The sequence below is a fragment of the Perca fluviatilis genome, chromosome 2 (genome assembly GCF_010015445.1).
Source record: "Perca fluviatilis chromosome 2, GENO_Pfluv_1.0, whole genome shotgun sequence".
In the NCBI taxonomy this organism is placed as follows: domain Eukaryota; kingdom Metazoa; phylum Chordata; class Actinopteri; order Perciformes; family Percidae; genus Perca; species Perca fluviatilis.
Window position 1 is genome coordinate 30,791,352 of NC_053113.1, and position 27,007 is coordinate 30,818,358.

The window sequence follows — 27,007 nt, forward strand, 5'->3', positions numbered from 1 at the left end:
CACATTGCATCCAGCTGGATTTTATATGGATGAAAACTCATTTCAACTTGTCATCTGATATACCCCACCGACAATACGATCCTTTATTTTTAATATAGTGGATATTAAATCTTGTCATTAAACATTTGTTTACCTTTGTATACTTTTACGTTATGTCTTGTTTTGCTAATTATCACCAAAATGCACAAAAAATGTAACCAGTAATCTGTGGAAGAAGATATTTTCAGATCGTTTACTTAGATAAAAGTAGCAATATCCCAATGGTAATACTCCATTCCAAGTAACAGTTTTGCATTCTAAATTTGAATGTCAAAGCAGGGAAGTATTAAAATCTACTTTTTTTAAGTACTTATCCTGAAATATTTGTGTAGACAGTGTTATAATGCTGCAGATATTCTAAGAGACACCATATATTACTAGAGTATGCTGTTAGTAAAATCTATTAAATGGCATATTGAATGTTACATTGTTATCTACAAAGTAATGACAGCCATCAGATTACTGGAGCGGAGATAAACTGCACCTTTTCCCTTTTGTATGTAGTGGAGAACATGTATGGAATATACAATATAACATTCTCAAATAAAGTGCTTGAGTACAGTACTTGAGTAATGTATTTACTTTAGATTTCTGCCAGTAATCCTGGATGCATTAATATCATCAGCAATGTTTTTCCTACAGTGCCTACAGCCTTTGATCTCTATCTGAATACTGTAAAAAAAAAAAAAAATAACTGGCCAGCTAATCTCACTCAGAGGCCCTGAGTGATCACCCTCTTTTTGTCTTCTGGTAATGGTTGTATTGATTATACACTGTGTTGTGTTACCATATATTGGCCAGGTTGTGCATTAACAAAAAACCTTATTTAAGTCTCACCTGTGTGAAGGTGTACAGCGAGGCAATGGAAAACCACTGGACAATTTTAACAAATGTTGATCACACTGCCAGGAATTGATATCATAAAACCATCCATGCGTTCCTTGAAAATAATTACTTACACTCTACAGTATTACAGTTACACAACACAAATAACTTTAGCTCTAAAATAATGAGATTTGGAATGAGGATCATCACTGTAACCACACTGCTTTCCAGGAGGATGCAGACACAACCAACACCATGGGTTACAGAGAGAAAACCCAAACAACATGAGAAATGTGCGCAGCGCTTGAAAATGCCTTAGTGCTATTTCTGACATACTTCATACAAAAAACAATTTATGTGTCACATGTTGTTGTATCTGTTCCCAAACACCTGTGGTGTAGTCGAGAGCAATCATATTTATACTCACACTATCTATTTGAAGGCAACAAGGTCAGAAGTGGGTCCTAAGTTAGTAATCAAACTCCTGGTTTGTACTTGTCTTTATATGCACAGACTGGGGCAGTTTGTGTTGGATGCATCTCAAATCTACACATTGAAATAAATCTCAAGGATGTGATGAGGAATTTGTGTTACATTGTTTCTCAATGCTTATCCTCAGGGGACAGAATACTACTGGTTTTCTATCCTTCCAGCTAGTTAATTGTATTAACAAAGCAGTCCATGTGTAAACTGGCTTCTGTTTATGTGGCAGCAAGAATTAAAGCCAGCAGAGTTCTGAGATGTCAGTTATTGAATAACGACAGGGGGGTAATTCATGTTTAAAATACAGGATTTAAAAATGTTATTATTATTATTATTATTATTATTATTATTATCATCATCACTTTTCTAAGAAAGACAAATGTACAGACAGATTTGTGTTAATTAGTATTTAAGTGTATGGCTCCAAATGCAGTGTTCACCACAGTCCACTTATTTCTTTACTTTGCCACTTCACTACCATTTTCCACGACTTGCACCAATGCAAGTCTATCACATTAAATATGTGTGGTCGATCAACAGCAAACTATTTCTCTTTCGAATCCCGTCCACTCTGCCATCAGAGGATGAAATACTTTACATTCTCAGGTGTACCTTTTTCCTATCGCTTACTAATTCCTAAAAAACGTAGCTCGTGGGGATAAGTGAAGACTGCAGTTCGGAAAATATAATGCAAACTAACACAAGGTGATGTATACGATCTCCCCCATGCCGCTGACAGTAAAGGAAATATACGTACGTCCCAGGTTGTGAACAGATGTAACCCCGCCTTGATTTTGCACACTTCTTTACAGTCGCCGCGTCTCCTGCCTCCCTCAGTACCGAAGGTAACTCCGTGCGTAAAGCTCCTGGACACCAGACGGACATCGTACAATTTCAAGCTGTGCTTCACTTCTCTGAAGACCGAAACCGAATAAAATCATTCCTCGGCGTTTCAAGAAACAAACGGGAGCAGTTTTATTTTATTTTTTATAATATGTATTTTGTGGCTCTCACCAGTGCAGTTTTTCATAACAGCCTCTAGCCTACTAATGCCTCGCACCCAAGGCGCTGCACCGACTCGGTTCAATTATAAAGAGTAAACCATGTGCAAAGCAAATGAAGGAAACGAGTTAACTGTGGATGCTCTTGGATTTAACAGCTGGTGCCTGTAAAAACAAAGACTCAGTTAAACTTATGGCGTGAAGGTAAGGCAATTATTTTACTTGTGTGATTTGTACCGAACTTGGCAAAAACACAAAATAATCTATCTACGGTCAGTATAGCACTAAATAACGCCCTATTCGTGTTTTAATCCAGCAGGGATCAGTGGTCCAGTCCAGCCTACTTACTGAGAGCTTCTGGTTGATGCAAAGTGATTTATTGGCTGTGATTCCAGAGATATTAACTTTCAAGGTGAATTTGCTGTTGCCAGACAGCGCATTATTTGTTTATTTCCAAACGAACACTTTGAGTCCGTTTCTCACGGAGCGTTGTGTCGAGGACGCGCTGCCTCTGAAGAACCCAGCACTAATTACAAACTGTAACGCACAAACAGCGCTCCGTGGGTTGGAAAGGACACATTAACACAGGCACACTGCCACATTTGAAGAAATAAATTACAGCTCTCTTAGAACACTTTTTCTAGGATGGATTACAGCGGGGAGCAAATGTTTGCTTTCAGTTAAAGCCAATCCGGATCAATACTGTTTAACCGACCTGCTATACAATAAATCATCCCTATAATATAAAGCTGTGTGTGTGTGTCACACATAGGCCTACACTGTTCGTGCGCTTACGCGCTCACACTCACTCATTCAGAAAGGGCAGGTGACTGTTGTTATGGCTGCACAACCCGTCCTATATCCTATTAACCCTCGTTGAGCAGCTTTAACAAGTTAAAATTTATGAGGGGCGGTTATGTGCAGCTATCCTGTTAAACGTGTGTGGGCTAACAGTGTGGCTGTGATACTGAGTGTATACTGGCCTTTTTTTATGATTTATGTATTTGAATTGCTTGTATATAGCCTGATGTTGCTGTTTTTTTCCCCAGTTGAAATATGTAATTGGTCCCTCCACACTTTGCCCCAGATTTACGGTATTTTAGTTTTTTTTTCTTTGGGATCATTATGTTTAGTTTGCCATTTTCCAAATGCAGTAACATGTTGTGGCAGCGAATGGTGATCATGACAATGTTGATACTGACATCCAGTTATAGTCACGTTTTAATTAGTTAGCAATGACTGAAAAAAAAGGAAAAAGAAGGAAACAAAATATGGCTAAATATGACCAAACCCTTCATAATAACTGATAACTCAGGTATAAAATATAAACACTGCTTTGACATGTGGTCAGCAGCTGTGCTGTAAGTCGGCAGGTATGGATCTTTGGATAGCTGAACCCTGGTCATAACACCTGGTCTCCAAAATGGAACTATCAATTAAAAGGACACTGCCAGGTTTTATTGGACAGGGGAAAGTTGGTTATGTCAATTTGAATCCTTCTTGCTAGAGGAAAGTGAACAGCTCATTCCAAGGGAAAGCATCTTTAGTTAAATACCAAGATATCTGCTGAGACTGGATGTTGTGTGTATTCACTGTCTTTTCAGTGACAGTATGACACATTGTTCATCCATATGGATTCTACATCTTCCTGTCTCTGATCTGTCACACTTCATTGTGAGCAAAACAGCAGTGCTTGTGAAGTCCAGCTGTTTGACACAGACAGTTGCACTGAATTAAATCCCCTGGATGCTTCCAGATAACTGTCAATTTAAAAAGCGATATTTTTCTTAACACGATTTACTGGGATTAATAGAAGGAAAAGATAATACGTACAAAGACTCTGCTATTGCTTTACATTGTGAGAGATTGGCTTACATGAGGATATTTACATCAAGGTGGTTGACAGTCTTTAAGTAGATAAGGCACATTATTAACACAGTTAGGAGGTTTAAAGCCAAATCACTCGATGCAGCTGTTCAGTCAATAGTGACATTTAAATTCATCATACTGCTCCTAAGAGAGATGACATGCATTCAACAAAAAGCCAACACCATGCTGCACTTCAATTACAAACCCAAACAAATGTTGATTGTTTACAGGGTTCTTGTGCCCAAATCCAGTCAGTGAAATCACAACTTCATTTATTAAACAGACACTCTTCAGAAGAAAGCTATATATATATATATTCTTTTGGGGTGGCGGGGGGGGGGGGTAAACTCTAAAAGTTAAGTATAATTAAGTTCTACATGCCTTAATGCAAGTTAATACTTATAAATTATTGTCTTGATTACTTTGATACATAGAAGATTATTTGTGATGATTTCAGAAAAGTGAAACCATAGAACCGTCAAGGTCCACAAACACCTTCTAATCATGCATCGAGCATGGAAAACACAGTTCTTCCAGTTCCAGCAGACCCAGAATGTTAAAAAGCTGTAGATGTTTCCTGAGGTCATGTCAATGTAAGCAGTAGAAAGTAAAAAGAGGGAGCAGAGGGAACATTGTTTGGACCAGAATAAACAAAAAAGGCAAAGGAATGGACACGAGAGCCTCCGTGACCTTTGCATTTGGTTCTGTCTGAAACATAAGTGAGCTAAGATGAAATAGTTTACCTTTTCAGCAGAACCTAAAGCACTAACTGAAAATTAAAAATGGCAGTGTAAACATATTGTATATCTCAGTAATATTGCAGCTCCTCCTGTATGTCTTGCAATATGTGTGCGGCATACATGTGGCTCTGCAGCCCCATTGGGTTTTAACAGTAAATCATTTAATTGTATTGGATCTCTGTGAATGTATCTGACTGGCCTACATTCTCTCTCTCCTGAAACCCACTCCCCAGCATGTCAAATATGTCAACACTCTTGGGACCAGCACCATCACTGAAAGGATGGAGGAGCCAATTAGGTCTTAAAGCCAATGGGAGGTCCATCAGGATCTGATTAAGCTCCAGGTTACAGTTATATGCTGAGAAGGTTATGTCGGCAGGTTTGTCTCTCTGTACATTAATGGTGTGTCCATGATATATATTGATACATATGTACTGTATATAAACGGTATCGTGCATTATGTTTGAGTAATAAGTGTAACACTAAATGAGTATGTGGGCTCAGTATTTTATTGCAATGAGTTACAGAATAAACAAGACAATACTTAAACACACACAGACAAAACAAGCTTCTGGCAATTCAATAATCAGAAAATTTGAAATAGTCCATTACACTCCAGTGTCCCCAACACATTACAAATCATAATAAGGTCTGTTTCCTTCTATAAAAAAATAAATAACTGGCTGGAATGTTTGTGCTTTATAATCATATTGATTACATGTATGCAAAACATGGCCTGGATGGGTCTACTGCATAATGCTGGATTTGGGAATGGTTGTTAGAGACTCCATCTCTGTAACTACAAGGTTAATGGCCAAGAGCATATTTAATAATTGCCCGTGTGTGTATGAGAGCTAAGGGTGGGTGGTGGTGGTGCTGGAGTGGGTGTGAATGAGGGGCCCAATTTGGACAATTTTTGAAATTATTCCTGGCCTACATTCAACCACTAATCGCAATTCTAAATGTTTAACTAACTGGCTGTGAATGTCAACATATATAAAGTTGAATCATCCGCATACATTCATTCATCAGTCATTTGTGAAAATGGTGTACAGCAATGGCCCAAGACAGCTAACAGTTTTAACAACTGAGTAGCTTCTGTTGGAGCCATTTTATTGGCAACCAGCGTGTGACGCTGGGGGTGGAAAAAGTTTATTTAAATGTGGCCTAATTGGTTCAGCTGTGTTGCCCACAGCAAGGTCACAGTTTTTTGATCGTGGTTAGGTATGTGGTGAAAACGTGGTTAGGTGTATGGTGAGTAAGTGTATGATAACGTGGTAAGACTAAAAGAAGAACTATTATTTTGTTTGATTAGTTTTGTTTTTTATTTAAAATAAACAGATTTTCATATCCAACTTTAAGTTTGAACTCTTGGACAACAAGTTATTGATTGGCAATTGTTTGTTCAAAAACATGCATCTACACCGATGCCACACGTTAATTACGCTGGCAAGAACTGAGAGACGCGAAAGAGTGAAAGCGCTGGTGGAGCGGACCACGCATTGGAGAGTGTGGGCGGCTGGACACTTTGCGGACGGACATCGGGGGTCGGTGCCGGGCAGTGGACCACGCATTGCAGATGATGTATCTAAAGGAGTCCCAGTTCACAAACTTTTGAGCAAGACATGGTTGTCACATCCAGAATTCTTGTGGAAAGCAAAGGAAACATGGATGCACTGCAAGGTGGGGTCCGCTATTGATGAAGGTGATCCAAAAAGGAGGTCTCTGCAAATGCAATAAATTTACAGAAAAGCAGTGCAACCAGTCAGCTGATCGTGTATTACTCTTATTGGAAGAGACTGAAAACTGCAGTATCGTGGATATTGAAAATCAAGAAGGCTTTGCTAGAATTGAGTCGAAAAAGGAAGAAACTTCTGTTGGATACTCTCAATCAATTACATCAGTTACATTGATCTGGAAATGTCAAAAGCCAGTAACTTAATGGGACAAGATTTACTGATGACCTGTCAATGGCAGAAAATGCTATCATCCAATTCCGCAAAAGGAAAGATTTAACGATGAGATTTGTGCTTTGTTGTCTGTAAAATCTGTGAAAAAGAGTAGTCCCATCTACAAGCTCAACCCTGTTGTAGGAGACGGACTGCTGAGAGTTGGTGGAAGGCTGTCCAGGGCTGCTATGCCAGAAGAAAGCAAACACCCAATTATCCTGTCAAAAAATCGGCACATCTCCATGTTAATTCTCCGACATATCCATGAACAGATAAGGCATGGGGGGAGAAATCACATCCTCTCCAGGTTGGGGGGGAAATATTGGATCACACATGCTAATGCCACTGCGAGAAAAATCTTGTCAAGTTGTGCTTTTTGCATGGTCACAAAGGAAAAATGTTTGATCAAAAGATGGCTGAACTGCCCAAAGAGAGAACTAGTCCAGACTTACCTCCATTCACAAATGTCAGGGTGGATTACTTTGGGCCAATTGAGGTAAAGAAAGGCCGTACCAGTGTCACATGTCCACTCAGATAATGGCACAAACTTCACAGGAGCTAAAAAGAGCAATTGCAGAATTGAACAATGGGATGGTGAAGAGCTTCACATCATGGCGGTGCTTGGGAAAGCATGATCAGGCTGGTTAGAAAGGTGCTGATATCTGTTTAACACCAACAAACTTTAACTGATGAAGCCTTGGTCACTGTCTTATGTGAAGCTGAAGCAATCTTAAACAATCAACCCTTTACCGACCTGACGCCAAACCATCTTCTTACATTGAAAAAGAAACCAAGTTTGCCTCCGGGACTGTTTGATCAAAAGGACCAGTATGTAAGAAGACGATGGAAACAGGCACAGTACATTTCAGATTTATTCTGGAAAAGATGGGCAAAGGAGTATCTTGCTTCGCTACAGGAAAGGCAAAAGTGGAACAAAACAAAAGTAATATTAAAGTAAAAATAAAAGTAATAGTCTAAACTGAGGGAAATAAAAGATACAAAAGAGACAGACTTTCAAAAATCGTTAATAATATAGACAGCAGGAGCACTTAAAGAGATTTGAGTAGACATCAGATATTAAGATAGCTTTCTTATTGGATACCAACTTAAGAGACTCAAAGTACATGTCAAATTCAACCTCCAACACCTGCTTTTCGATGATGTTCACATCGCGTAATTACGTCACTTCATAACGTTCCCATGGCAACAGGGGAAAATGGCTGCTCTTGTGTGATGTACGCATAAAAATTAAAACTTTCTGCTAAGATATATGTGACTTTTGGTGCAACGAAAATCGCGGGGATTATGAAATCATGCAAGCACCGCATATTTTGCGTGGAAATCGGCAATTTATGCAGCGAAAGTGCGGCATATTTGAAAAAATGCGGCCCCTGCATGAATATGCAGACTTTGGCTGATTATGCATTGAATTATGCGATCACATAATCGCGTTTTTCTGGAGGGACTGATTTGTAGAAAATGAATTGTCAGCATAAAAAATTGACATGCTAAGGAGACTCTAAAAAAAAGGGAATTTTGTTTAAGGTAGCCTAATTTTGCAGTTTTGAAAATGTTTCATTTATGTTTTATATGGCTCCATGTGTGTGTGTGTGTGTGTGTGTGTGTGTGTGTGTGTGTGTGTGTGTGTGTTTAATTTTCTTGTATAGCCATATACAATTAGGGGCCAGTTGTGTTGGAGCCATTTCATTGGCAACCAGCGTGTGACGCTGGGGGTGGAAAAAGTTTATTTAAATGTGGCCTAATTGGTTCAGCTGTGTTGCGCACAGCAAGGTCACAGTTTTTTGACCGTGGTTAGGTGTATGGTGAAAACATGGTTAAGTGTATGATAACGTGATAAGACTAAAAGAACTATTATTTTGTTTGATTAGTTTTGTTTATTTAAAATGAACAGATTGTCATATCTAACTTTAAGTTTGAACTCTTGGACAACAAGTTATTGATTGATCGCATCTACACCAATGCCACGTGTTAAAGAAACAAATGTGTGCCAACCGCTTCCAATAAAACACATTTGGTTCTGTTAGTTAAATAATTGAGCAGAGCCATAACATTCTATTTTTTTCATTATTAACTTGTCATCAATGACATCAAATGCTGCTGTAAAATTAAGGCAGACAGCACCCACCTATTTTCTTTTCTTCAATTTTTTCTCTGCCAATCAGCAGTCATTTGGTGAGGTGTACATACTCTGTATTATTTGCCTTTACAGTGCAATTTGAATATCACTAACACCTTCGCAAATTCATCACACATTGCACATGCAAATATGCAAAGTTGCTAAAGTGACTGCCTTGCCATTAAAAGCAGACCAAAAATAACGTATGAACATCTAACGCTCTGCTAGATAGAGATGCATCATCACATAGGCAAGTTTTTATTTGAAAAATATCCCATTGCTCTTGGTCTCTTGAGAGATGAGCGAGCAACAGGCAGTCAAAATTCAGGGTGTGCAGAAAAAACAGGGAACCTTTCCATGACTCTCTATCTCACTGATCCGCTGTGGAGCTAGACACACACACAATATATCCCCTGAGAGGTGTGAAAGTGCTTTAGCTACAGTTAGGCTACCTTGTCAGAGGATAGCAGGCACCCTCTTGTACAACCACATATGTGTGCATGAATGCACATGCACATTCCATACAGACACACAATAAATGTTGTTGGACAAAGAATATCCTAATTGGTCGTGGCTCCTGTACAGCTTGATAACATACCACAGCTAAATGGCTTAAAAACTGCTTACAGTCCCACAGGGGATCTGGACCAACAGGGTGACACAATGTGCAGTGATTGACAGGGTGACTATTAGAACAAAGGGGAAGCAATGAGGATTAATAGCATAAGTAGAAAGAAAGAACAGGATTTCCTTTGGAGAAATGAAATATGTAGTGTAATGTGTTTGGTGTGAATACCCTGAAACAGGAATGTGTGGTCCATTCAAGTGTCTCCCTGTAGAATTTTAACTAGAAGCAGTAGTTCCAGATCATTCTAACTCCAGCAGATGGTGCCTGACACACAGACCCTCAAGGTGTGAAAAGAAAAATCATTTACACCGCTTACTTACAAGGTCTTCTTTTGGTTCTGAACCTCAGCCTTCAAAAGGCCAAAAATTAAAAAGTGAAAGTGAGATGAAGTGGGGTGATGTGTCAGATTCAATCCTGGCATGAGACGACTCACTTAGGCTACCATCTAACCAATTTTTTTCAAGTACGAAGCTGGGATTGTACTAAACAGCCTTTCAGTGCCAGCTTCCTTGAAATTTTCCTCAAGAGTCTGGGAGTCTTTTGTTTGGTGAACAAAACAAGCATGCATCCTCCAGTCTGTATGACATTTTGGTCTTAGCTTTGATACATTATTGTCCGAATACTTTATCAGCAACTGCTAATCTCTGAAAAAAACCCTGTGCCTCCCTTCTAGCCCTGCCCCTGCTTGATATGTTCCTCAAGAATATGTAAGCCGCAAAACAAGTGGTTGCAATACAAATGTTTTTACAGTATATCTTCTATTTTTGTTTGTGGTAGTTGCCAATTTTGTACTGATTAATTCATGGACATTTTTCTATCAACTTGTACGGAGCTCGGAGCAGCCAAGATGCAACAGCTTTTTCCCCTGGGCCATACGTTCACTGAACAAACAATAACCCTGTGCAATAATATCCATTTCCCACCCCAACCCATCTCCCATCCCATGATCAACCACACTACCTCTGGACATTATCTCATCTGTGAACTTTCCTCCTATGCTGAAACCTGCTGCTATCTTATACATATGTGTGCAGGAGGGTGTGTGTTGTCTGGGAGGGATGGGAGGGTGTCAGTCAATTGTCTGTATCCCAAAATACATGTGCTGTATATGTGGGTGGGTGAGTGTGTGTGGGAGCGAGAAAAGTGAAATGTGAAACGTATGTAGGGGATGGGGGGTGTTTGTTTGTTACATATTTTACATATTTTCATTAATTATTTATCTTTTTAAAAGCACTAATCTGGAGCAGCACCTTGATTTTCATTGTTTTAATACACTGTATTCATGCAATGACGTGACGAGTTTTGCGTCATCTGGCGGATCTCGGCAGACCTCCGTGCACTGCGGCCATGAAGGGAAGCTACACAACTTTCATCTAAACACACTGCCCACACTGCCATGACACAGAGCGGGATTTAAATCAGCAAAATATCTCTAACCCTCGAACCCTCTAAGGTGGCCAGTAACATGACTCTAATGGGATGCTCATGTTGCTCTGGGTCTGCAATAGGCAATTGTTTGCAAAATAAATGTTGTTATACTCAGTTGTGGACTCTTTACACTGCTACAGTATTTTTACATATAGGTCTGTATCAGCATAATGTGCCATGGACAGGTGAATAAAAAAATGGGAAATTAAATATACAGTATCTTGTTTTTCGCAGAAAGAAGTGTACTGGCAACCCTCTAATTAAGGGTTTTAGGGACAATCTCCTTCAGCAATTTAACGTGATTACAATTAGCTTATTCAATACCAATCACTTGAGCATTTTGTAGAAAGCTTCTACATAATAGGCCCTGCAAAACTACTACTTTTGAAAAGTACCTTGCTATTTAACTGGCAGCATTCATTGCTTACAATCCTTTACATGCAATCAACCACTCAAAAACAGCAAATGAATATTTCTTGCCTGAGAAATTGTGGATACAATTTCCTCTCTTGCACACCTCTTAGCGATCACACAGCAGCTTGAAAGTAAACAAGAACCCTTATTTCTTTCAAATTCCTGGTAAAAGTGACAACCACAAGACAACATTGCGGTTTCTGTTGTCACTAGCAATCCATCTGGCCATGTAACCTTTATGCAGACTCACTTGTTGCATCTCGTCCTTCTGTGGTGTTTCGGTTTTATTGTTGCAGAACTGGTGGAAGCAGCTGCTCAAAATATGATTTTAACAAGTTCCATCCTGCAAATCCCATTTTCAAATAGAAAAGGACTGACATGTTTTCGCAAGTCTTAGTAGCTTGTAGCATGCTATAACAGGCCCCTGCATTTGCATGTGCAATGTAGTGATACCGATGTAGATACTGATGAGAACTTTTGTTCATGGAAAGGAGAATATTGCAGGCTGCTATTTTTAATAACTCACTAATCACTGATATTAGTTTGGGTCATACTTCCCTTCCTTTCCCTTTAAATGCAGCCCCATATGGCCACAATTATGTAATTGAAGTAGTCAGCTTTGCTTCAAATATCTCAGCTGGCCACATTTTTCTTAAAGGACAAACAAAGCAACCAAATAATGCAACATTTTCACTTAGAGATTGTGGGGACTGAAGGCTGGGAAATTTGATCGTGTGACAGATAATCTCTAAACTCAGAAGAGGGAGAATGTGATAACAGAAAGACGCAGGTACAGGTATCACCAATGCGAAAGATCTACCTGCTACACTGCATCTCTGGTTGCACCATAGCCAACAGCACCATCCAGGTCAGTGTGGGGATATGCATGATTATAAACCGCCTGAGATGAAACAGCTCAGACATGGACCAGACAGGAAAAACCCAGTTTTTTTTTTTTACCTCGCTATTATTTTTATCAACAACATAATGTGTTGACTTTTCAACAACACAGTTGTTGCCGACAGGTACAGTGGGGGCCTACAGTAGCAATGGATTTACCAGATCATCTCTGACCTTTGTTGAGAAGGCAACGTGTGTCAGGTTGTGCAGGGACAATGTGTGGATGTTTGTGTGCAGCCTTTCCTATGTGTTATTTGGCTTGTAATGGAAAATCAGCCAGGGGTGTGTGTGTGTGGTATGTGTACTTGTGTGTGAAGTATTTGGCCTCACAAGAGACAAGACTGGTTGTTAGGTTGGAGCTTCCCTACGACCTAATGAGGTAAATGGAGGCTTGTTACCAACCTCCCTTTCCTCATCTCCTTCCAGTGGGCGAATGCTCCCCCATTTTTACCCTTATGGCTTGATTTGAGTAGGTAATGGCTGAAATCATCGCTACAATAACCTTTATGTCCAACTCTATCAATAACATTGATGCATAGGTGGAATTTGTACCCAGAGGGTTTTTGTCTTTGTGGATAATGCATTAGTGACTTTTATTCAGCCCTTTATATCCGTCTTCCTTTCTCTCAATGTGACTCGACTTGAGGCTTCCTGGATGGTCTCCAATATTTCATTTGTCCTCACCTCTTTCTGACAGCATATCCACGGTGAGAAGTCCCTTGTCAGTGGTAAAACTTGTACTCTGAATTTCCAGTGATACAGGTTATTGCATACGTCAGTCAAATAAATGACTGAGTGGTCCCTGTTGTACTTGTTTAGAAGTCAAGTCAGGAGGTTCAGCACCTTGGCACAACAAACTGCTGTCTTTTTTTTTTCTTCGTTTAAATATAGAGAAATGAATCGGATACACACTGCCTGAAAAGCTAGATGTGATTTATAATCATCGTTACAAACACTTTCTTTAAATTGTGACTCTTTTACTATTGTAGTTGTTTTATGAAGATACTAGTTTACCACTTAGAGCACAACTGATTTTGGCTGCAAGAGTGCCTTTTATGTTTATGAAATAGCAATATACAGTATATTTCTTTTGAATCATTCACCATCTTTCCATTGTTTTAATAATAATTATTTATTGCCATATCTCAGAAGGGGGCCAAATCAAACTGAGTGCACCTTTACATAAGAAGGATTTTACAACATTTCGTAATGGTAAGTGTAGAGAGAAAGGATACATAATTGGAACGCCAAGAAAATGACACTAATTGCTATACTCTGAATGAGCAGGTTTATTTTCAGCACGGTAAAAGTCATTGCAGCTACCACCTACACAGCCAGCCTGCAAAAAGCATCTTCCCAATTGTGATGAATTGCCTCTTCACTCATACAGCAGCAAAAGGGAGCTATTTTACAAAAAAGGGAATTCACAAGATAGTCATTGACTTTGCCAGCATCAATGACTTTGACCTGGCATCTAAGAGGGGCTGTAGCAGATAGGAAACTAATTAGGATGAAGGCTATCGCAGGGTAGAATCAAACACTTTGACAGTATTGAACAAGTGGTATCAACTTGAGGTTTTGCTTCCCCTTTGCATAGGCTGATACTAGGAATTAGGATACATTTTTATATTGCAAGAGCTGGAGAGCATTAGCAATACTAAATACCTTATTAGAACTGCATGTGCTCATTACCTTATTACACAAACACTTCTATGAGGAAAAACAAGGTGTAAATAGTTGACAAAATTAATTTAGAAAAGAAAATTACCCTGACATATTATCCACATAAATTTGATTATTGAATTAGTAGATACTTTCAGTTAGGATAATCGCTCTTTGAAACATATTTCACATTGTGCATTTCAAACAATGCCCAAGAACGTGAAAGGAACATTGAGAAAATAGGGCAAAACAACACTAAAGTGTATTGTAGAGCGGTAATGAAGGTACTGACGTAAATGGTGTGTTTCTGTTCTGTTGCATTCACATGCAGGATGTGTTGTTTGTGCATGTGTGTGTGTTTCTGTGTGTTTGAGGGGGTTTAACAATCAAATTTCAAGCCTCTAGAATAGCAGTGATTCAATACAAATTGATGATTAAATGGGGCTTATTGTAAGATTAACAGTGTGGTTTATAGCAAGGTTTAATAAAAATGATGACTGCATCGCTGCTGCATGATTGGATGAGATTAGCACTCAACAGCAACAAGGAACAGGCCTGATTATTATTTTTCTGCCTGATGCCAGTTCAGAGACCATTCAATATGTTATGGTAGATGTGATTGCAATTGCAAAACAGTTGCTGTGTATGAAGCAGCCTTAATAAGTTTACAGCAAAAATAATGCTGTAAAACTTTTCAACTTAAATAATGTGGGGTACAATAATAATATAGTTAAAGTAAAAGAACAATTTGTGTATTTGTGGGGGAATTATAAAGTAATTATGTTGACACTATTTTTTGATTAGGAGATGTTTACAATTACTGGGTAAAGTCATGCCTATTTTGCTCCCCCATAACTACATTATTGTACCTCCTATTTCTTCTCGGAATGAAATTCTTCACTACATCTGATCAAGAAAGAAAGTATAGCCAAACCCTATGGAAGACATGTAGTTACTGGGTACAAGACAAACACCCCCACTTTTGCTTTTTATCTGTTTTTGTTGGCCAGATGTCTGCAGAGAAAAGCCTTGTCACTACTGTGGAAGTCCTGGATAGCCCGATAATGCCTCCTGCTTTCATAGATCAGTGCTGGGGTCACCTGGGAATAAGAGGATGCGGTTGCATGTGAGACTAAGGAATTGTGGGTAGAAAGTGAGGTCAGGCTATTTAAGGATAACATCAAGGACTGGGTCAACTGCTCAAAAGTCAGAGGTCACCTATTTGGACTACGGTACTATTTAACCTGTTTGATGATGAGAGATTAATACACTGTAGTTGCCACTCTTAATCCAGCTATTTAGTAATATAAAGCCTTCACATGAATATGAAAATTCCTGCATGAACAGCTCTCAGCGTAATATCTCAGTATGCGTATTTATACCGGTTGTGCTGTGTATTTGAGAGTAACAAAAAGGCATTTTCAGTGGCCGGGTTGGATCAGTGGGTATAGCAGGCGCACGTGTACTTAGAGGTTTATGCCTTGACGCAGAGGTCCAGGGTTGGAATCCGACCTGTGACGATTTCCTGCTTGTCTTCCCCCTCTCTCTCTCCCCGTTCTCACTTAGCTGTCCTGTCAAACAAAAAAAATATACAAAAAATAAAAATAAAAAAGGGCATTTTCAAAGTTATAGAGCTTCCAGTGCACACACATTGATTAAACTCACACCAAATTCCCAAATCCTTGCCTCTATAATTGTCACATCCAGTTCCTGCTCTTAGTTTGTGTCCTGTTTTATTTTGTTAACCACTGTCTGTTTCTGTTTCATAACGTTCCCATGGCAACAGGGGGAAATGGCTACTCTTGTGTGAAGTAAACGCAACATTTTTCAACTTTCTGCTAAAATATATGTGACTTTTTTGCAACGGAAATGCGGGGATTATGAAATCATGCAAGCCCCGCATATTTTGCTCGGAAATCGGCAATTTATGCGGCGAAAGTGCGGCGTATTAGAAAAAATGCGGCCCCCGCATAAATATGCGGAATTTGGCTGATTATGCATTGATTTATGCGATCGCATAATCGCGTTTTTCTGGAGGGACTGCCTAATGTGTGTTACCTGTGTGTAATCGCCTTCCCCTGTCCCAGTGTATATATACTCACCTTGTTTCATTCATCAGTTGCCAGATTGTTGTAGTACCTTGTGTGTCTCACTCTCCAGCAGGTTTCCTAGTGTTTGTTTCCCAGTGTTTTTTGTAGACCTCTAGCTTGTATTTTTGACCACGTCTTCCAGCTGCCGATTTTGTACCTTTGCCTGGATTGTTCTCTGAACTAAAGCTCCATTACCTTTTTACTCTCTGCTCTGAGTCGTGCTTCTGGGTCTGCTGTTGTACCATGACAATAATACGGGTGTGAATACATAGATGCATTGTGATCCATCAGTTAAAGGATCAGCTGTGCCCAGTGCAGCCTCTTAACGATTTTATCCTAAAGCTTTGTGTTCGTTTCAACTTCAATCATTTTGAAGTTATCGTTGCTATGCCCAGCAAGCTTCCATTCTGGGATAGGACATATGCGGTTGTCACAATGTCCACCTCAGTTGTGTATGTTCCTGCTCATTCTGCCTCTCAGGTGCTTTTTTTCTGCCACATTTCCACTTTCCCAGACCCCTTTAGCATTATTCTTTAACTATCCACCAGATACACTCAGACTATTATCTTTTCATCCCAGATCCTCCCACTCCCATCTGCCCTGCAATCACCTGATTCCCTTCATCTAAGCTCTCCAAGTGGTGCTCACTGCGGAGCCTAAATGGGCGGGACATGCAGTACTTGTTCCAGCGTTTTTTCTCCAGTCAGTGCCATTTAGAGGAACCTATGGGTATGCTACTTTGGTTGGCACTTACTTGGTCTATTTGTTAGTTGGAAGTTTGAAGACTGAGCAGTAAGTTTGCTTTGTCTGGCTGTAGCCCTTGTGTTTGGCACTTGTGATGAGCTCTTGTGTGAGTTCATTTTGAGATCAACATTTTGATGTGTACTTGGGTCACCGTCTCAGAGGCTGTCAACCTCAGCAGCCAGTTGACAGGGAGGGTGGTTAGCTTGATTAAGATCACCTTGGCCTTCCAGGCTATCAAAAACTAGTCCGTGTTTTCTTTCTGTCTCTCCTATCCTACAGCTGGAGAGCAGGACACAGCCACTAATCACCTAATCTCTGATATAGTAGCATCTGAGACCAGTCTTTCACACACTAGATGTTCCAGCCCCAAACTCTTTGTACTGTGATTCCAAATAATAATTTAATTGGCTAATAATATGCTTTTTTCAGTGATTCTTGGTTATTACTGGAGATAGGAAGTTTGTTAGCTGGGCATTGCTAACAAGCTGCAGCCATACCTGTCAAGTATCCCGTTTTGGCCGGGAAAGTCCCGTATTTTACCCTTCTTTCCCGCCGTCCTCCCGTATTAGTATTTTCCCGTAAATCTCCCGTATTTTAACCTGCGTTATTAAAAAATAATACCCTGGGTCCGAGCGGAGTAAAAAAAAAAAAACATTCCCAATCTGAGCTCTGTCACTAGCCTCGCAATAACTGCCACCTGCAGTAGCCTACTACAGGTACTGTAGGTGGCAGTTGTCGCGAGTTTAGTGTGTGAGGTCAGATGATGAGGACGGATGATGGACGCTTCGACAGAGACGGTGCGCTGCCAAAACTTATGAAGGCTTTTACTATGCATTCCCCATAGCAATGCAAGTTCAGAAAGGGTGTTTAGCATGGTAACGAAGATTGTTACAGAGAATAGGAGGACGTTAGACAACAGAACTGTTTGCGCTCTACTCATCTGTAAACCACTCTGTAAACCACTCTGGCCCAGCCCACAAATACACTCCTTCCAAAACAATCTTAAAGAATGCAAAGTCTGCAACAAATTTATACAATAACTCACTAAAAGAGTAAAGAAAAGTTATGTGAAATGAAAAGAAAAACTGTAAAAGAAAAGCAATATGAAATGAAAAGAATGTGTGGAATGAAAATAAAATGTAAAGACAAGCAATGTTATAAATTGTAAATGTTTTCAGCATTCTGCATCAAGTGGTGATTTTAGCTTTCTTGTACACCTGTCTTAAAATGTAAGGGATACTGGAGCTTGGTTGGGGTGGTGGGACTGCTTGCGGTGGGCGCCGGAAAACTTTCCCTTATTTTCAAATCCAAAACTTGACAGGTATGGCTGCAGCTTCTGTTAGAGCAGACAAACTCAGTTTAATCCATTCTTTCACTTAAAGGGATATGCCACTGTTTGTTGAAATAGGGCTTATCACGGTCTCCCCTAGCTGTAGATAGGTGGGCCAACGCATTTTTTGTGCATGCATTGTTTTAGTCCGGTGCAACACCGGCAGCGCCACCGCTAGTTAGCATAGCGTAGTGAATGGAATCCTATGTTGCCAGTTAGCATGTTGTGAGTAAAAGTGAACCAACAAAAGACAAAAAGACAACCTAATTACTTGCACTGAGACAAAAAATGCGTTGGCCCCCCTATCTACAGCCAGGGTAGACCGTGAAAAGCCCTATTTCAACAAACTGTGGCGTATTCCTTTAAGGTCCTCATATTTATTTGTTCTGGAGATTTGGATTTTGTTCAGTTGTCATGTTCATAGCAGTTTACAGTATTATAGCCTACATCTTTCTAAGTGTATCCATAAGTCTATATAATGTGTTGACTTTATCATTTACCCTGCTTCCAGTCTCTGAGCAGAACTAAGCAAAACATGCCTCGGATCTACGAATCGCCATACTGCACTGTAAAAATTGATTGATCTTTTCATCTTACAGCGAGTAAGACAGCAAACAAACATTTCTAAAAACATCTAAGTGTTCCTGTAACAGCCACCAAAGCATTTAGAACATTTTGTAATTAGACCTACCCACAGTGTACTTTCCAAGCTATAATGCATAACTCAATTGTGTGCTTGTAGTTTAGATTGCCCTTTTTTTGAGAATACAAACTTAGCAAGTCCATTATCCTAAAAATTGTCATGATGTTTTTCTTTGCTATGCTGCAGTCTTGATCTTTCTGAGTGAATCAGCCACATCTGTGCAACCTTTCCATCAGTCTGTTAATTAGACCAAGAACAAAAAACAATAGATACAACTGTGGCATTGAAATTGGATTTGAAGTGGATGTTGAAGTAAAATGTAAACACATTATGTAGCACACTGCTCACACAGATACAAACATTAGTTGTATCATGGTTAGTCAGTGCATGTATTTGTGTGCTTTTCTACGTGCTCTTAAAGCTTTAGTGTGTAACTTTTTTATATTAATGAATGGTCGTTACATTCAATTAATTAAGAGTATCAGCTTCACAAAACTCTCTGTATTTCTCAGTATGGCTATGTTTAGAACATGGTGTCGTCCGGCGACTTTCGCGAGCAGAAACTCAAGTGAAGATAATTACCTCTTTTGATGAGTCCATATTTTTTTAATCCTCCATGTCCTCCTTGGCTACAAGTAACTTTGTGGATGAGGGGTGGGGGCGTGCATGCGATTACAGAAGGTTTGTGTCATGTGGATGCAACAACAGCGGTGTTCTCATTACTTAGAATTCCTCATGGGGGCGACAGAAACTACATACTATAGCTTTAACATTTGTACATGTATGTTGGTGAGCATAAAGTTAAACTGTTATTTAAGCTGATACATTTCATTATATTTTATATACACTACTGGTCAAAAGTTTTAGAACACCCCAGTTTTTCCAGGTTTTTATTGAAATTAATGCAGTTCAATGTCTTATTGTACTTTGAAATGAAAGAATAGAACAAATAAATTGAGCGTCAGCGTCAGTTCTGGCAGGCCAGGTAGTCAAGACGCTGCTAACGCTATTGGCCATCAACACGGTCTCATCAGCTGATCTGCTCCAGCTGAGCTGCATCAGCTGATCTGGATTAGCGCATCAGCTGGTCAACACCCCTTGCTGCTCAATGGCTATACTCAAACAGGGCGCCCTATTGAAAGCAGATTCAGTTTGCTCCTACCTGCTTGCTGCTCGCTTCTCTGCCGCCCGCCACCTCCCCAGCTCCTCCTTGTGTATAACGTGGCATTTGCTTCTATGTCATCGTTGCTGCTCTGTTCATGTGGGGGAATAGTTCAGCTCACACAGTCCTAAACTGTGTGAGCGTTCCCTAATGCTGCTGCTGTCCTCTGACTCTCTGCTATTTCATGGTGCTCATGAAAGGTCAGAGGACTCCCTGAACAGAGCCATACCGCCAAAATTTAATTCAGAATTTATTAGCTGAAATGCAATTATTCAATAAAAATTTCCTAAATAATTTTTATTGTCATGTGTGTTCTTGACTTTATGGACCTGACAGAAATAATTTAAGTTAAAAAAGAAATCATGGAATCAATTTATAAACCAAAATGTATTCTACATTTTTGACTCATCAAAGTAGCCCCCTTTGGCAGATATAACAGCTGAACACACTCGTGGCATTCTTTCTACAATGGAAATCAAATATTCTTCAGAAAGTTCTTCCCAACTCTGTTGCAGAAGTTCCCATAAATGTGTGGCACTTGTAGGTTGCTTTGCTTTCACTTTTCTGTCCAGTTCATCCCAAACCAGCTCAATGGGGTTTAAGTCTGGTGACTGTGCTGGCCACTCCATGTTTTTAAGCTTACCATCTTGTTCTTTTTTGCTAAGGTAGTTCTGGCATAGCTTGGACTTATGTTTTGGGTCATTATCTTGCTGTAGGATGAACCCCTGACCAACCAGGTGCAGAGGGTACTGCATGGCGCTGCAAAATGCTGTGGTAGCCGTTTTGGTTCAGGGTGCCTTTCACTCTGTACAAATCACCGACCCTGGATCCAGCAAAACAGCCCCAGACCATCATGCTTCCTCCTTCATGTTTGACAGTTGATGTCACACACTGAGGAACCATCCTTTCGCCTACTCGTCGGCGTACAAAAATCCTGCGTGATGAACAAACTTGATGAGATTTCAAATTTTGATTCATCAGTCCATAGCACCTTCTTCCAGTCTTCAGTAGTCCATTGATGATGTTTCTTGGCCCAGGCAAGCTGAGGCAACTTGAGGTCTGCCAGACCTCTTCCTGTCAGAGTTTCCCCCAGTTTCTAAGTGCCTTTTGATGGTGAAGAATACTGTACTGACTGACCAACATTCTTAAGTGTTATGATGGTCTGTCTCTCTTCCATTGTTAACTGCCTTTTTCCTGCCATTTTTATAGCAACACACTACTTTCTGCAGTACAATAGTGTTCAAATAATGCTCACGAGGGTATGGTACCACAGTGTGTTCCAACAATACTTTTATACAAACAGAGGGGGTTGTAAGTAATCCAGACAAGTTGGAACACCTATGGGAATTGGTAGCAACAACTTTCAAAGCTTGATCAACCTCCATTGCTGCAGAACAGCTTTACGTTGTTAACCCATTTCTTGTTCCCTGAAAAAGGCCTTTTTGTAAAATACTGAAATGTACATTATTGTTTTGGGTAACCTTACTTTTTTTTAACCTTTACTTTTTTTTAACCTCAGGCAGTTCACCACTTACCTTTGTACTATTTCAAGCTATTCATTAGACTTGAACTGCTAAAATTTCAATAAAAAAAAAATAAATTGGGGTTTTCTAAAACTTTTGACCAGTAGTGTATATGTATGTAAAATATGTATATATTTGTATTATATGTCAGACTGTGTTAGACATTTTATGACTATAGTTCTCCAGTTTACTGGCAGCGCTGATCTCCCACACACCCCTGAAAAAAGTCCAACAGTTGAAGCCAAAGAAATAAAGCACACACTCACAATTGTATTACACATCAAATAACTGATGCAACTGGTGCAACCATTTTCACACAATTTCAGCCATATTAGTCAATTTGCTACATTTTTAGAATTGCTTTCACACTTTGTATACTTTGCTGCCTGGCAGTTTTGTTTATTAGGACATGGATGACACCCACTGTGCTACTTCAGTTTCTATCTGTGATTGTAAACTCCTCTTTAGAGTTAAAGCTCCCAATTACATCCTGGTCATTTCATTTATTGAAGCTACCTAGCAGAATTTCCAGAGCAGGGCCACACCTCAATCGCGCCTCTTCCAGCATTCCTATAAATACCCACCTAACCTTCTCTCCCTCCCACCCTGTTTCTTCCTTCCTCTCCTTTCTCCTCTCCATAAGCTGCTAAGGGGGTCTGTCGCGCCCAGGTGCTACAGCGGATTCCCTACTAAAGCTTCAGCACAATGCAGTCAGCAAACGGATAACTACAAGCCACTTCACCCCTCGCACACCAATCAGCTTTCATTAATAAATTATTCAAAGGTATCTGGTTGATGGAGTAGTCTTTGCTGATGAAACCGAGTTTGTATGTCAGATTTTTCCTACCAGTAGCTTATTGACTTCTGTTCCTATTTAGACTACGCACAACACACATCAGTTTCTGAGCTGAGAATAGTGGATGTTTTCAACAGCACTGACAGGTGTCTGGCGCTGCATACTGTGGCCCCAAATAGTCACAACTAAAACAATAGACACAAATTTAAGAGTCACATTATGACAAAAGCAGCGAGAATGATAGTTAATTACTGGGGAGCTTGAAAGAATAATACACCATAATGGATTACCATAATAATGTGTTGCCTGTTTTTAGCCCCATCTTTTTTATTTGAGAATTGCAAAGTGCATACGTTTGTTCGAAAGCAGAGAGCAGAGAGTGAAAGGTTTTCAAAGCAGGAAATCGCAGCACCTCGATAAATAATTAGAGATACTGGTATTGATCAGCAACACATAAACCTTTGCAGCTATGGAAGACCAATTTGTGCTGTGAGAGAGTAAACCTAATTATTACACCTTATTTTAGTAAAATGATTACATTCATCATGGTCATTTTACTTTCTAATTTGTGTAATAATAATAATAATAATCTAATTTACATTTTTACTGTGCAAAAAGGGCAGGATGAAATCTGTAAATTACCTTAGAAGAAACACATTCATTTTTTTCTCAACAAATGCATTATTCTAATGTTAAATATCAACCAGATAAATTAATTATGAAATGTTGCCATACACTGAAGTAAAATATGTATCACTTTATTTGGGAAAGTTGCCAGAGTTTGCTTTCAAGACCTGTAATTACATGAGGCAGTTTATTTCGCTCCATTGCACTGGTATACACAAAAAAAAATACTCTGCCTGGTCTAATAAGGTTCTGGTTTGCTTCCCTAGCTCTGGCATTCTACCTGTAAAATGTCTCCACCCTCTTAAAGTAGTTGGAAAAGTAGCTAAAGATTTTCTGTGCGTGAACATATCTGATATTAAATGGGACCCATTGAGGCTGTGTGCTGTATTTTTATATCTAATCAGTTGTGCTACTTGATGTTTCTGTTTCCCGCCTTTAGTGTTGGCTCACCGCCATGAACTAATCACACAGACAAAGACTGACACCAGACTGGGCAGAAGGCCAATTGCTCAGACATCCCCTCTCTAATAATTTAGCTTTTCTGGCCCGGTATCTATTTCAAGCATTTTCTTTGCTTAAAATCTTCAAAACTAAGCTCTCTAAGCTAAGCTGTCTCTCTGAAATCTTAATATCCAGATCAATATTCTCACATAGCCTGGTCTTAGCCAGCTGGTCTTTAAATAAAGATAGGCACTGTCCTACCTAAGTGTGTTAGGAATCATTGTAACTGAAGGATGCATCAGCTTTGTCCTAGGCAACATACTTTGATTAGTCCACCTTGTGGTACTCTATAGACCATCTGGCCCTTATTCCAAGTTTTCAAAATAATTTGGATTTATCTTAGACCTTGTTACTCATTCTGATGAGATTTTAATTATTGATGATTTCAATATTTGTGCAAAAAACTTCTCACTGCAGAGGTTAACAGCCTCAACTTGATTCTGTCCCGTGGGATAGAGGTTTCTGCTCCATCTGTCTCTTGTGTCACATTATACCATCCTGTGCTCTCTGCTTTCAGAATACAGGGTTCCTGTCTGTCCCCAGAGTTTAAAAGAAGTCAATAGGCTGCAGGGCCTTTTAAATCCAAACTTAAAACTCTACTTCTCAACTTTTCACGCTTTCAGTTATTTGCTTATTCTTTGATGACTTTAGGGCTTGTACCTAGGGCTGGGCAATATATTATTTTGATATAGATGTATGAGGCTAGACATTGTCTTACATTTTGGATATCATAATATCGTAATATGACACAAGTGTTGTCTTTTCCTGTTTTAAGAAAAGTGATGTTATTTTCAGAACTTTTCAGACTGTTCTAGCTGTACTCACTTAGTCATTATATCCACATTACTAATGATTATCAAAAATCTCATTATGTAAATAATTTGTGAAAGCATCAATAGTCAATCCTACAATATCGCTTCAATATTGATATATTTGGTCAAAAATATCATGCTATTTGATTTTCTCCATATCTCCCAGCTCTACTTGTACCTGTTCAGGCGGGTCGTTCTTAGTTTCTATTCTATTCTATTAACCCTAATACCTATAGTCCTTGTTATCCTACAGATGATTTTTAAGTCCCTTGAGATAAATTTGTGATTTGTGATTTTGGGCTGTATAAATAATCTTGACTTGACTTGAATCAGTTCCATGTCATTTTCACTAAAGTTGTGGTAGTAGTTTCAAGAAGGAACTAGGTTGGTGGTTTGTTGTGTGGATCTGAGGTATCATCTTGTTTGTAGTATGTTTATAATGAGTACATTTTGAAGAAATTCTTTCAAGTGCACACTGTCAATTCTGTTTCAGTGTTCTGGTTTGAGAGTTGTTTTTTTCAGTCAGTCAATTTACAACAACCTTGATACAGTAGCTTTGTAGACTGTCACCATGTTGCTTTTGGATTCTGGCTCTGAAACAGTTTGGTGATATTCTCAACTGTTATCCCAATTACAAAGAAGCTAGTCTCGCATTGCCAGACCTTCCTCCACAGCGCTGTAGGGGAGGGTCTGGTTAGTCCACACACAGACTGATCTCATGAAGTGGCGTATGTATGACACGCCAATTCGTATGCCGTTTTTGCGTGTTATCAAGACGCATAATCGCTTTTTAACGTGTTTATCAACCCCATTTCGGCCGCCATTGACCTACATTATGTGTGACGTTTCGCAGTAGCGAGTAGTATAAAAGGACGTAACTCTGTGGAGGCTAGTTGGTTGGGGTGGATAAGTAAAACACAGGGCTTTTACCCAGGATAGCCGGGATCGCGTCCCTTGTGTGGAGTTTGTCAACCGTTTTTCTTTTCTTTTTTTTTTGTTAATTTTTCTTTTTTTATAAGCCTTCCCCAATGTTTCTTTCCTAAACCCAACCGTTTATTGTTTTCCTAAGCGTGTGACGTTGGTCACCGTCGTGTTTTTGTCGTTTTTTGTGTTACTAAAGCCTTTCCCAATGTTCTTTTCCTAAACCCAAACTTTTTTTTTATTTTACACGCGTGACGTTGTTCTCGCGATAGTACGGCACGTTCTCGCGATAAGACGCCACGTGGTGTGTATGTTTACATCCACTGTATACAGCGTAGACATACACGTGGAAAGCTCAAAATGCGTACAGATAACCGGCATTTGGCTTTAGGAAAGTGGCGTGTACAGTATGTTTATGCAAAGTCATGATGCCATGTTGCCACACAGCATTCCGGGATGGGAGAAAAAACGTGCACTGGTTTATTGGCATTTCTTTAAACCAATCACAATCGTCTTGGGCGGTAGGCACCAGACGGAGCAACGGTTCCTCTGCAAAATAGCCTCGGGAAGGAACTTGTTTTGGTGGAACCTTCAAAAGTTGTTTTAGTCGTGCAAAAACTCAAATTGGACAGATAGTCTAGCTAGCTGTCTGGATTTACCCTGCAGAGATCTGAGAAAAGGTTAACCATAGTCTTCATAAATCGACCGGAATTTAAAATGGCAACACAAAGAAAGTGGAAAGTGACTGACATCTGGCCGAAATGAGGGACATCTGGCAGAATCTTTGGCAGCACCTGAACAATCCAGGAAGTGAAACGTTGTTGATATAGACTACAAAGAAGCTGACTGCCTCAGCTATTTCTCCAACCAGTAAAATGGCCATTTATGACTGTAACATTAGACCTTTGAATGAATACTTTAGATGTTCTAGCTGTTCTTTTATTTGCCTTTACCCACTCATTATATCCACATTACTAATGATTATACTGTATATCAATCTCATTGTGTAAATATTGTGTGAAAGCATCAATAGGCAACCCTACAATGTTACCTCAATATCGATATTGATGTATTTGGTGAAAAATATCGTGATATTTGATTTTCTCCATAACGCTCTAGTGGGAAGGCAATAAGGGATTAGCATTAGCAGCTGCTACTGGATGGTAAATGCATGTGCAAAGGTGGGAGGGATCTGGGTTAGTGTTAGTCCCTAAGTACACACACAAATTCTGAATCTGCTCAAAGATGTGGTTGTTGCCTAGAAGATCGCTTTAGTGACACTGCATTTAAACAAGGGACAGTGGTTCTTGTTTTAACATTCTGCAGGTATCCACTATATTTAAGATTCCTTGTGCAAGACACTAAATCAGTTTTGGGTTCTTTTGTTTAACCTCTGACTTACCTGTGGAGAAGGACATGATTATTATCATAATCAGGTAGCCTTCAGGTCACAGAGGAGTCATTTAAAGAATAGAAAAGATTGGAGGCAGCAGGGAAGGAGCCAAGGTTTTTGTTTATAAGCAAGCACCAGCTATCCGGCCAGCAGTGAGAATAGTTTCACATACTGTAAGTAAAGAAGTAGAGCGGACAAATAAATGAGATTAGACAGCACAGGGCATCTGCAGGGTACACACACAGACTGGTGCCCCAGAGCAATGCTTACACATCCTAACAGGAACACTCTTCCCTCACTCACCCCTTTCTTTCTTCTCTATAAATCTTTCTTCTTTCCTTCACTGAGGCTTTCCTCTGCCCTCCTCTGGTAACTGTTGTTATTCATTTA

At 39.6% G+C, this 27,007-nt stretch overlaps 1 protein-coding gene across 4 annotated transcripts in view; it reads left to right on the forward strand.

Moving 5' to 3' along the window:
• Nucleotides 1-2,177: 2,177 nt before the first annotated feature.
• Nucleotides 2,178-27,007, forward strand: part of drd2a (dopamine receptor D2a) — a 45,870-nt gene continuing 21,040 nt past the window's right edge. The window contains exons 1-3 of one of the 4 annotated variants that reach the window (XM_039792530.1): nucleotides 2,178-2,552; nucleotides 2,665-2,760; nucleotides 5,191-5,336. In XM_039792530.1, coding sequence (XP_039648464.1) covers nucleotides 5,327-5,336 — 10 coding nt within the window. In that variant the 5' untranslated portion in view covers nucleotides 2,178-2,552; nucleotides 2,665-2,760; nucleotides 5,191-5,326. The remainder of the gene's footprint in view (nucleotides 2,553-2,664; nucleotides 2,761-5,190; nucleotides 5,337-27,007) is intronic. The other 3 variants (XM_039792532.1, XM_039792529.1, XM_039792531.1) reach the window with 3 other exon arrangements.